Source organism: Sphaeramia orbicularis, chromosome 3 (assembly GCF_902148855.1).
Source record: "Sphaeramia orbicularis chromosome 3, fSphaOr1.1, whole genome shotgun sequence".
Classification (NCBI taxonomy): Eukaryota; Metazoa; Chordata; class Actinopteri; order Kurtiformes; family Apogonidae; genus Sphaeramia; species Sphaeramia orbicularis.
Window position 1 is genome coordinate 8,582,613 of NC_043959.1, and position 12,637 is coordinate 8,595,249.

The 12,637-nt window shown below is 37.0% G+C and overlaps 1 protein-coding gene across 1 annotated transcript in view; it reads right to left on the reverse strand.

The window, feature by feature from the left end:
- The window catches only part of adamts7 (a disintegrin-like and metallopeptidase (reprolysin type) with thrombospondin type 1 motif, 7), a 125,339-nt gene that overhangs the window by 55,696 nt on the left and 57,006 nt on the right, over positions 1-12,637 (reverse strand). The window contains 2 exon segments of the mRNA XM_030128758.1: positions 1,821-1,966; positions 2,340-2,432. Coding sequence (XP_029984618.1) covers positions 1,821-1,966; positions 2,340-2,432 — 239 coding nt within the window.

Sequence of the window (12,637 nt, forward strand, 5' to 3'; positions counted from 1 at the left end):
TACAAAAAGTGAGTAAAAAACACCCTAAATATGTTCAGAACTACAAATGAACTATACTCCGTCAATTCTTGTTTTTTTAATGTCCCAGTTCCAACCGTCCTTCGTCCGTGCTAAGGAATTGGCTAAAGTGACCCAAAAGAGACCCTCTGGAGGAGTTACTTACTTACAGTACACTTAAGATATGACAACTCACAATAAAAGATGAACGTTTTTTACCATCCCATTTTTAACACTCAGTCTACAAGAACATGAACAATCTAAATGGACCAAAAAGACAATAGAGAAAACTGTCAATGGGAGTGATGTATATTCAGTGCAGTGATTTATTTTAGACAAACAATGATACATGCTTTCACGTCAGAGTCTTCAAAAGTCTCCAGTAACACCAGAAAAAGAAGATAGATTTCTTCCTGTAGTGGCTTTTTTGATAAAGAGTCTCTCCAAGGGTCTGAAAATCACTAAACATACCAACAATGTCTCTAAATTAGGGGCACTCAAGAGGCGGGGAGTGAGAGGGCTGCACAGCAAGAGAGCAATCAAGAAGATCTGGGATGCCGCAGACAGGGCATCAAGATGGCTGTGGATCCAGCGGAGCAGTCTGTGGACCACACAAGCTACTTAGGCTCCGGTCAGACTGCAGCCAAATGTGGCCCAAATCAGATTTTTGCCGCTATTTGACCTGTTAAAGACAGTCTGAACAGCCCAAATCCGATTTTTTCAAATCCAACCCAGGCCACTTTCATATGTGGTCCTAAATCCAATAAATATTGGGTATTTTGCAATGCGACATCAGTCTGAACGGCCAGCTCGCATTTATCCGACCTTTACGTTACTGAAATGCCAGTACAGCCTGACTGCAACACGCTTGCGAACAGTTATAGGTTACTGGAGATGAGTGTCTTCTCATGAGAGTGTTACGGAGAGGCGGTCACAGACATTTATTTTTTTTGTATTTTTTTTTGTCAGAGTGGGGCATGTGCATAGGCAGCAAACAGCGTTCATCTTCTCAGCGTCTCATTCCTCGTTGTCTTTCACCTGAACCTGAACTGATCCAAACTGGACTGGACTGATGGTGGAGGGTCTTCATTCTCTTCCTTCCAGGTTCACATCATATTTGTTTTTTGTTTTTTTTTTACCTTATATCAGCTGCTATTTCATATTTCGGGTCAAAGTGTGCTCCTTCAATATGTCTGTGTGGAACTTCCGCAGATTTAAAGTTTTGCATCGAACACCGTCTTTTGTTCCTTTTTCTTTTTCTCATCATACTGTGCCGTTTGGGGACAGCTGTGGACCAAACCGAACAGGTGTGTACCGAATATATAATATATACATATATATAAAACATGTGAATGCAAAGTTTGAGATTGTTGTTTAAAACACACTGTAATTAAAAATAAAGTTGTCCTCTGAAGGGGGTGGTGGTGGTGGATTTAAAAAAAAAAAAAAAAAAAATCCATCGCTGCACCTCTAGTTCTCAGTGATTCCTTTTTTTTTTAAGTATCTGTAGTCCTGCTTGAATCAAGAATGTGGATGCGTTTGCCACATCTTATATATACCACATATATACATGCAAATATCATAAATTATTTGACAAAAAATATATATTATACAATCATAAACTATACGATATAATGAACAGATTTTAGCTTCTTTCTATAGGTTAAATCATATGTTAAATTATCTTACTATATATTGAAAAAATCTGCTTATATATGACATAAACAGGCCATCTCATGACATATTATATTAATGTTACAAAAACAGGAAAAGTGTTCAGGACTTGTTTGCAGTGTAGTATCTGTGTCCCAGATGTGACTTACACAGGGTTGTCACAGTCTCTGTGGGCACTCTGGACCCCAGACCCACATGTCCTGGAGCAGGGCGACCATTGGCTCCATGATGCCCAGCCGCCATCCACGCTCCCAGGGGAACTTCCAACTGCGACACACTCCCCACTCAAACACCACTGGTTCAAACCAAACAAAAACACATACACCACCGAAAATGGAATAGTTGAGCTTTGATCCTGAAACCTCTGCATCACATGTCAACCTATTATAACAGTTGAAAACATTAATCCATAAATTAAAAAATAAATCACTTTTTGTAATGAGAAAGTTCATGGAAAATACATCTCATTAAAAAAATAATCAGTGTCTTTATTTTAAGGATTGTTTATTTAATATCACTCACTGAATATTTTTGGACTTTATTACACATGATGAAGTTACTTGGTTATTTGCCCAGGAGATTAAAACACAACCTTTAACAAATTGTTTTTGATAGTTTCATTAATTTCTAATGAATAAAAAAATGCAGTGGATGCCAGCTGGACTTACTTTGCCCTCCCCACAGCTGGTCCCGTCCACAGCTCCATCCAGTTTGGAGTGGCAGGTGGTTCCCACAGTGCACCACAGAGTGCTGCATATGTCCTGGGGAAGACCACACACATTCAGATATGAGCCCACAAGCTTTTCCTTTACCTTGGGTAACTGTTTACCATTTGGGCACTACCGGGATACTACACTGTAAAGAAAATCTGTAATTTAACAGAATGTTCACTGTTTATTTTACAGATTTTTCCTGTATTTTTAAGATACAGGAAAATATCAATGAAATGACAAAAATAGACTGTGATTTTACATGTCAAATGTAAAATAACATGAAAAAACTGTAACTGTGAATAACCAAAAAATTCCATTTTTTTTAAAAGAATTTTTTTTCTTTTTTCACAGAACAATACAGTTAAAATACATTTGCAAATGTATCATAATTTCACAAATATTTCTTTTCTATTTATAAGATTAAACTGTTAATTTAAAGTTTAATACTGTAAAAAAATAAATAAAATGAGATAAAATTACTGACAATTAACCATAAAAGAAGTATTTGTTCTGTAAGTTTAACAAGACTTGTTTGTTAATTGACAAATATCTTGTGTAATTACGGGAGGTTTCACAACAAAAATGTTGAATAAATGTATTTTTTTGAATGTATAACATGTATAAGCACTGATAAACTGTCCAAATACAGTTTTTATCAGTGGATTGTACAACTGAGTCTCATTGAAAATTATTTATATATATATTTATAGGTAATTTGATTGTTTTAATACATGTAAATATTCTTTATTAAACATTAAAAAGTCAAAAAAATATGCAAAATCTCATGTAAAGTTAGGGCAAAAAACTGTAATTTAATTATGGAAAATTACCGTATTTTTATAAGATGGTTATTTTCCATTATTTTACAGTATTTTTTTGGCACCCTTGCTGCCGGAATATTACCCTTTTTTTACGTTTTTTTTTTTTTTTTTTTTTTTTTTTTTTACAGTGTACCGTACTACTGCGATATTAACCTAAAACTCTAAAGACTGTGAACTTGTACTGGAGGAGGCTGTGTTAGCCATAAATAAAATAAAATACATTTTTTAAAAAAGTACAGAATTTGAGAACATAATAAGAGCTTGACGCAAAACTTTGTTGATTTCCAACTGTATACTGTCTGAAGTCAATGATGGGACTTCCACTCACTGTATCTGGGCCTATTCTAAAATCCAAACATATTTACATGACATATGGGTAATATAGACCCAGGGCTTCTGACTTAGGACGCAACTGCTGGTAGTTCTATTTGACTGTATAATATCCTCATATGCGCTGCAAGAACATTTTCATGTCATGAATATGTGACCAACCAAAGTAAAATGAATCCTGATAATTCAGGAGTGTTTTCCTCTGGAATATTTGTCTGCTTCAATAAACCAAAGGACACTTGAAGAACATATGAACCCCACTGCTTTACACATTGTGCGGTGCCCCTTTATGATTTCATAATGAACACCAATGTTGTACGGAGCCTTTTTGTGTTTTTTAAAAAAGAAAACTCCAAAAATTCAATACTTGAATAGAGGCAGATGCTGCTTGAATTGATTTGTAGTTAACTATGCTCTTACTATGCCACCTATTTCCACTCACTCAGATGTATGTAAAGACAGAGACTGCTGTGTGACCCTGTAATTCACACCTGATATTTGTAAAGAGTAGAGTTAAGAGATAGTTTAAAACATGGTAAGGGTATTATAATAGGATATGGTATGATATGACATAGGCATCTGAAAGAAACCTTTTCTAACATGCCGTTAACATGATGCTATTGTTAACTAAACCCAGACAGTCATTGTTGCCATATTCACCAAAAAGCCAATTGAACTGAAACAGTCTAACGTCTTTCTTGAACGGGTGGAATTGGATTTAGTCAAAGAGTTCAAGTACCTCGGGTTAACCTTAGACCCAACATTAGCATTTAAACAACACATAAAGCGACTGAAGAAAACTGTAAATTTCAATGTGCAAAATTTTAAACAAGTCAGACTCTTTTTCAGACCTGAAATGACCTATTGTTTTGGCTAATGTTCCTTCTTAATAAAGCTCTTGGTTTCATGATCAGATCTTTCATGGTTTTTGTCTTCATTTTGTGATTCTGAACCTTGTGCTCCTACATGATTAGTAAACTAACTGAAACTGAGGCTAACCCAGTTTTTCAAATACGGGGGAACTGGAGAATAAAGCTACGACGGAGTATTAGGACCACATAAGAAAATAAAAACACTGGTCACTACGAGTGTAAAGTCATAAAATATCGATATAAAACCTGTAATTTTATGAGAATAAAGTCGAATAGAAAAAGAATCACAATGTTATGAGAATAAAGTCGTAGTTGTAAAAAAAAACATAATTTAACAAAAATGTCATTCGTTTATGAGATTAAAGTCATCATATTCCGACAATAAAGCCATAATATTAGCAGAATAATGTGTTAATTTAAAAACAGGTGGTCTAAATCTGCTAATTTCCCAGAATCCAGTGGTGCCCTGCTGGTCCACAGCAGTAGTATGTGTGTTGTATAAAGTACTTGATCTGAACTAGACTCAGTAAATCTCCTCAGTCCCAGTAGATCCTGCATATATTCACTGGGGTCAGTCCACGGTCTACTGTAAATGCACTTTGGATCAGCTGGTTCTGGGCCCTAGTTTTGGACCCTGGTTGTCGGTCCTGATGAAACCATGCATATTTGTTTCAGGTCAAAATAGCGCTGACCCCCCCCCGCACCCTGGATGTCAGGATCCTCCATTTGTGTCCACATGTCAGTGTTCATGGACCACTTGTTCTTTGGTAGCTCGTACAGATCCATGTCCAGTCCAATTGTCCTTCATTTAATTTCATATTTCACATTTTCCCGCTCTGGCTGTGTTTACTGCTATACTCCGTCATGTTGAGCAGGTTGGTTTAAGACACTCAGTCTGACTTAGAGGGGCGTGGCCTGGGGGAGGGGGTGTATGTGCATACCCTCTATTTTCTTATCTTTGGAGTGTGATACAGATGCTTTCAGGTGCTGAGTGAACACACAGCAGATAGTTATCCTGCTCCAAACATCAACAATGGCCCATTACAGCACTATTCATTTGTAATTTATCCACAGACTGAAAATAATTAGTTGACAGAGGAAATGTAATGTCACCCAGCGGTTTTTGAACAGCTGTTTTAAAAAGTCAGTAGTTTACAATTTGGCTGTAGCCATTTTGGCTTTTTGAAGCTGGAGATGACCTCATTTGGACAATGTAGGTACAGGGGTTGGACAAAATAATGGAAACACCTTAAAAAATCAACAAAATATAATTTAATATGGTGTAGGTCCGCCTTTTGCGGCAATTACAGCCTCAATTCCCCAAGGTATTGATTCATACAACTTGTGAATTGTTTCCAAAGGAATTTTAAGCCATTCTTCAGTTAGAATACCCTCCAACTCTTTTAGAGACGATGGCGGTGGAAATCGACGTCTTACTTGAATCTCTAAAACTGACCATAAATGCTCAATAATGTTGAGGTCTGGGGACTGTGCCGGCCATACGAGATGCTCAACTTCATTAGAATGTTCCTCATGCCATTCTTTAACAATTCTAGCTGTATGGATTGGGGCATTATCATCTTGAGGTGAAGGTGTTTCCATTATTTTGTCCAACCCCTGTACGTTCATGCTGAGATGTCCAGGATTAGAACCAGTGGTGTAGTCTACCTGATACGCAGGTATACGCCGTATACCCACTACAAAGGTCTCAATTTTCCGTATAACCACTGAAAACGCGCAAAGATGCATATCGGCACGGTTTTGTGACATAACTTTCACTTTACTGTTCATAAATTCCACTTCTCTGTGTTACAAAGTGGACACTTCTGGACCATATGGGCTTCCGTCAAGCGTGACATTACCTCCAGGTTTTTGTTTACCTCCAGGTCATATTATTTATTCATTCACTCTTCTTGATTTGAAATGTCTACGTCTTGTCTTGTCACTCTCTGTTGAATAGTTAAAGTCCAGCTGCTAATGACAGTTACACATCTTGTCTTGCTTACAATACATTTACATTTAGATAATACATAACCAGTCTGTCATGATCTCACTTATGTGTGGATGTATACTTTATGTATTAATGAGCGTGGTGGTTCTTGTGTGGGGCTGTTTTGGAGCAGCTGCTGCTCTGGGAGGGGTGCTGTGGTACAGATGTTGCTCCACAACGGGGGTGTATGAGGCTGGGAGGGGAAAAATCAGAGTATACCCACTAGAATAAACTAGACTACACCACTGATTAGAACCATTTGCAAGGGGCTAAGGTACACCAGCTGAAAACCTGGACTCTGAATGTGCTTCACAACTGCAATGTTCATATTCGTAAAAGCATACAAAACACTTTCACTGAAAACATTCTGGTATTTCCTGAAATAATAAATGAAGGCAGACAAGGAAATGTTGCTTATACAATAGTTAAATCTCTGTGTGTGGAATGATAATACCAAAAGGTTAAATGCACAGTTTATCAGAACGTCCTTTGTTGATCGGTACACTGGCTAATGCCTATTCTCATTGCACTTGCTTGACATTTATGATAAATATAGAGAATATTTTTGCGTTACAGCACAGTCTCCTAGTTCTGTTATTATTTTACTGGTCTGGCCTGCTTGAGATCAAATTGGGCTGAATCTGGAACCTGAACCAAAATGAGTTTGACAGCCCTGCTTTAAACAATTCCTTTTATTACCAGAAAGACTTCAATCAGTAAAAATATTAGACTTCCACAAAGAGCAAAGATTACTGCCACACTTCTAAGTAGTGTCTACACATTAAAATAAAAGTACATTAAAAACAAAACATTCTAATGCAACTGGAACATAATGCTCACCCTAAAATAAATAAATTACTGCTGAGCTTTAATTTAACATCTACTGTCAGGGTCTTCTTTGGGAGTGGGAGTCATTTGATGTTCTGCCTTTTGTACCCCTAGACTAGGGCGTAACACATGTGACTTTGAAACATCCTTAGGTGTTTACCTTTGAACATTTATATTGTATGGAGGACTTGCTAGTCTTAGAACTTGAAAAAGGACATTATGAAGATTATCATACTTCTGCCATAATCTGACCTAGGTCGCTTTAATCCTGGGTATATTCCAGATGGGGGGCGGTATACTTTGGCTTGTTATACGGTTGTACTTCTTGTGAATGTGCATGTAGTTGATACCCACCTATTTTAGCAAAAGCCTAAAACAACTGGAAACAGTAAATAATGGGATGTAGCTGAGGAATGCGTTAAACAGCAAAACACTAAACTCCAAAAATCTCCAGGATGACATGTACAATGTGTATTTACACAAGTTCATGAAGTTCCCTGCTAAAAAAAAAAAAAAAAAAAAAAAAAAAAAAAAGAAAGAAAGAAAGAAAGAAAGAAAAATCAAAATACACTCCACTCCTGTCATCAGTAATTTAACTCAAGAAATACAGTGATGTAACTTGCTTGTGAATTGGGTTTTTTTCAATCCATGGTTTTTCCAAACAGGCTCATGGTGTTGTAAATCTGTTAACATGCCACAGATATTTTCCTTTCCTGGGGACTGCTTGTAAAAACCTGCACATGTGGTAACAAATTGCATTTATGGGCTCCATTTCAGTCTGAGGTACAGTACCAGTCTATGGCTATAATTTATGAAAAAGCATTACGGTAAATACACGACCAGTCAAAAGTTTGGACTCACCTGGTTCTTCTTTATTTTCATGACTATTTACATCGTAGATTCTCACTGAAGGCATCAAAACTATGAATGAACACATATGGAAGTATGTAGTTAAAAAAAGTGTGACATAACTCAAAGCATGTTTTATATTTTAGATTCTTCAAAATAGCCGCATTTTGCTTTTATTAGTGCTTTGCACATTCTTGGCATTCTCTCAATGAGCTTCACGAGGTAGTCACCTGAAATGTTTTCCAAAAGTCTTCAAAGAGTTCCCAGTGAAGCTGAGCACTTGTTGGCCATCTGAGGTCCATCTCAAGGTTATAATTGTTTTGGATTTTTCATTATAGTTTAGTTTTATTTCGTTTTTACTTTTTTTCCCCTCTAATTCAGTTAGTTTTAATGAGTTTTTAAAGCAGGTTTGCTAGTTTTTATTCGTTTTCATTTTCTTCTAAATGCTTAGTATTAGTTTAGTTTTATTTTTTTCATATCTTCGCCGTCATATACAAATAAATCCCAGACAGGACTCTGCTGGTTTCTCCCACCTTTAGTCTCCATTTTGCCAGGTACAGTGGGGACCACAAGACGACTTTAAACAACAAGTGATGAGAAGTACAGACCGTCAAGTGTCATATGGTGCCACCGGCTAAAATTGCTCAAACAAAATAAATCGATTTCATATCAATCTGACATTCACAAAGACAAAAACTAAGGGAATTTTATCCATAATTTTTATCCGTTTTAGTTAGTTTTGTAAGCACACAATATAGTTTCAATTAGTTTTAGCTTTTTTCTTTTAAGTATAGTTTTTATTTATTTCAGTTAATGAAAATATTTTTTCAATTCCAGTTTTCATCATTTTCATAGTTTTCGTTAACGACAATAACCTTGGTCCCTCTCATGCCATTTAAATGAGAAGGCGAGTCCAAACTTTTGACTGGTAGTGTACATTTGTGTGTGTGTGGTCTCCATCCAACGGTTTGCATCTCCTGTTTTCTGAGCTGACAAACCGGACTGTGTATGAATCATTTCCATCTCCTCCCACCATCATACACAGCCTTCATGCAAACCTCGGACACATCCTGAATCCACAGACATCTCCTCTGAATACATCATATCTGCTCACCCATGTCCTTCCAGATTAAAACACAACAATAAATTATTAAAGTAATCTATACTGAACAAAAATATAAACGCACCACTTTTGTTTTTGCCCCCATTTTTCATGAGCTGAACTCAAAGATCTAAAACTTTTTCTGTGTACACACAAGGTTTATTTCTCTCAAATATTGTTCACAAATCTGTCTAAATTTGTGTTAGTGAACACTTCTTCTTTGCTGAGATAATCCATCCACCTCACAGGTGTGGCATATCAAGATGCTGATTAGACAGCAGGATTTTTGCACAGGTGTGCCTTAGGCTGGCCACAATAAAAGGCCACTCCAAAATGTGCAGTTTTATCACACAGCACAATACCACAGATGTCACAAGTTTTGAGGGAATATGCAGTTGGCATGCTGACTTCAGGAATGTCCAGCAGAGCTTTTGCCTGTGAATTGAATGTTCATTTCTCTACCATAAGCCATCTCCAAAACTGTTTCAGAGAATTCATGAAGAAGACTGCACGAGGAAAATGGTGGTCACACCAAATACTGACTGGTTTTCTGACCCCCCTGGACCACCCAATACAGTAAAAGTGCACATTTTAGAGTGGCCTTTTATTGTGGCCAGCCTAAGTCACACCTGTGCAATAATCCTGCTGTCTAATCAGCATCTTGATATGCCACACCTGTGAGGTGGATGGATTATCTCAGCAAAGGACAAAGGAGAAGTGCTCGCTAACACAGATTTAGACAAATTTATGAACAATATTTGAGAGAAATAGGCCTTTTGTGTACATAGAAAAAGTTTTAGATCTTTGAGTTCAGCTCATGAAAAATGGGAGCAAAAACAAAAGTGGGGCATTTATATTTTTGTTCAGTGTATAATCTATACTTGTACACAGCAGATTGAAGAAGTGTGAAGAGAGCAGATGAATTTACAACGTAGTTACCACTGGGACCGCTGGGATAAATCAATAATACAGATGGTTCTTTTAATTACTCTTCTTTGGGGATGACTTCACATTAGGGTGGCATGATATGGGCAGGAAAACATGGGACACATGGCAAAATACTGCAATAAAGAAAGTACTGTAATATTTTAAAAACAGCCTGTTTAGGACCTGGATAACTCAACTTGGAGAGAATCAACTCTTGTATAATTATTGAGGGAGTTTATACTGAGAGTGCACCAGAAACAAGACAGATATTCAGCATGGTGATGAGCCCTGTTGACAACATGAGGCCAGACTCACCAGAAACCCCTTTAACCCCACTTTAACCAGACAGGAGCTTTAGTTCACTTCATTTCTGTATATGTGTATTTCCTTTGACATATTATTTATATTTAAAAAGAAAAAATTTTAACACAATTTTGATTATATCTTTGATAATATCAGATTTTTCCCCTGGACATTTTGCACCAAGAAAAAAAAAATTATCGTGTGAGGATTGATCCGCTCACTGAATTTTTTTCTCCGTGTCAGTTTCTGTCCAGATATAAATTACCTCTGGACAGAATACAAGAGCTACCGGCTAGATTTAGTGAGTCCTTATGGTGGGAGTGTCAACAATCCTGGACATGTTCTTACATGTGTGGAAAAGGAAAGTTATACTAAAAATATGTGCAAACATAATAATTCTTTAATCTAACCCTAATGCTGACAGATTCATTAATTTTGGGGAGAGAAAAGTGAGTGAAATATATTTTGAAATGCTGCAAAATATAAAAAAAAAATACAGAAAAAATATATTAAATCATTCCAATTTACTTTCAGATGTCTTTAAGTATTGCACTATTATTGAGGAGCACTGACTGTACAGGGTGGGGAAGCAAAATTTACAATATTTTGAGGCAGGGATTGAAAGACAGTGTATGACCAATTAGTTTATTGAAAGTCATGACAATTTATTTGCCACAAGAAAATTTACATCATAGAAAATGTTTTTATTCTATGTGTCCTCCTTCTTTCTCAATAACTGCCTTCACACACTTCCTGAAACTTGCGCAAGTGTTCCTCAAATATTCGGGTGACAACTTCTCCCATTCTTCTTTAATAGTATCTTCCAGACTTTCTTGTAATAGTTTTGCTCATAGTCATTCTCTTCTTTCCATTATAAACAGTCTTTATGGACACTCCAACTATTTTTGAAATCTCCTTTGGTGTGACGAGTGCATTCAGCAAATCACACACTCTTTGACGTTTGCTTTCCTGATTACTCATATGGGCAAAAGTTTCTGAAAAGCTATGGATAATAGTGTTAGGTATGATTATGACATCAATATATGTTTGGTTTCAAAACAATTGACGTAGTGGCTGCTGAGAAAAAAACAACTAAATGTTCATTGTAAATTTTGCTTCCCCACCATATACTCAGAGATTGCTGATTCACAGCACGTCAACAGTTCATCTGTATGTAAGTGTAATGCAGGTTTCACTATTTCTAACTGAAAACTGCCAACAATACATTGTGTGGCCATCCTGTGAACGATGTGGGGAGATAGCGGCGGGTTTCCATGGGAATTACAGGATTCCAATGGTTCCAACAGTAGGAAATTCAAGTGTTGCTAGGCATCGTTCATTAAAAAAACTAGTTGAGTTAACATTAACAAACACAACCAGCCCAGAAATGGATTTAGCATTTGTTTAGCTTCTGTGTTCGGTCTACCATCATTAGCCCACAAATTACATTAAAAGTTATGTTTGCAACTTAGTCCAGAAATGAGCCCCTGGTTAATAAATGCTTTCAGTGCATTGGAAGAGTTAAACAAGGGGTCTAGAGAAAGATCTATGATTGAAATCACTGCCTAAAATAAGACTTTCCATGCTTTGAAAGAAATATTGTTCAGCTGTACATTAGATCAGATTGTTTTTTATTGCTAATTATAATCATGTGGTTGCAATCATGTTATTATTCTTGCCACAAATAAAGCTGAACAGAAGCACCAACTCGTATGTAACCAGTAGGCCTGTAACGGTCCACATACCAAACCAAACCAAACCGTTACAGTACATATCTGTTCAGTTCGGTACACAGCCTTACCCAAATGGCACAGTATGATGAGAAAAAGAAAATGGAACGAAAGACGTTGTTTGATGTGGAACTTTAAATCTGCGCAAGTTCCCCACGGACATATTGAAGGAGCACACACTGACCCGAAATATGAAATAGCAGCTGATATAAGGTTAAAGAAAAAACAACAAATATGATGTGAACCTGGAAGGAACAGACTGCAGACCCTCCACCATCAGTCCAGTCCAGTTTGGATCAGTTCAGGTTCAGGTGACAGACAACAACGAGGAGAGAGATGCTGAGAAGACGAACGTTGTTTGGCCCCTAGGAACTACGGTAGTTCTAAAACACTTACACTAGCTCTGTCTGTCTGTCTGTCTGTCTGTTTGCCTGTCTCTCTCTCTCTCTCTCTCTCTCTCTCTCTCTCACACACACACACACACACAAACATATGCACAGA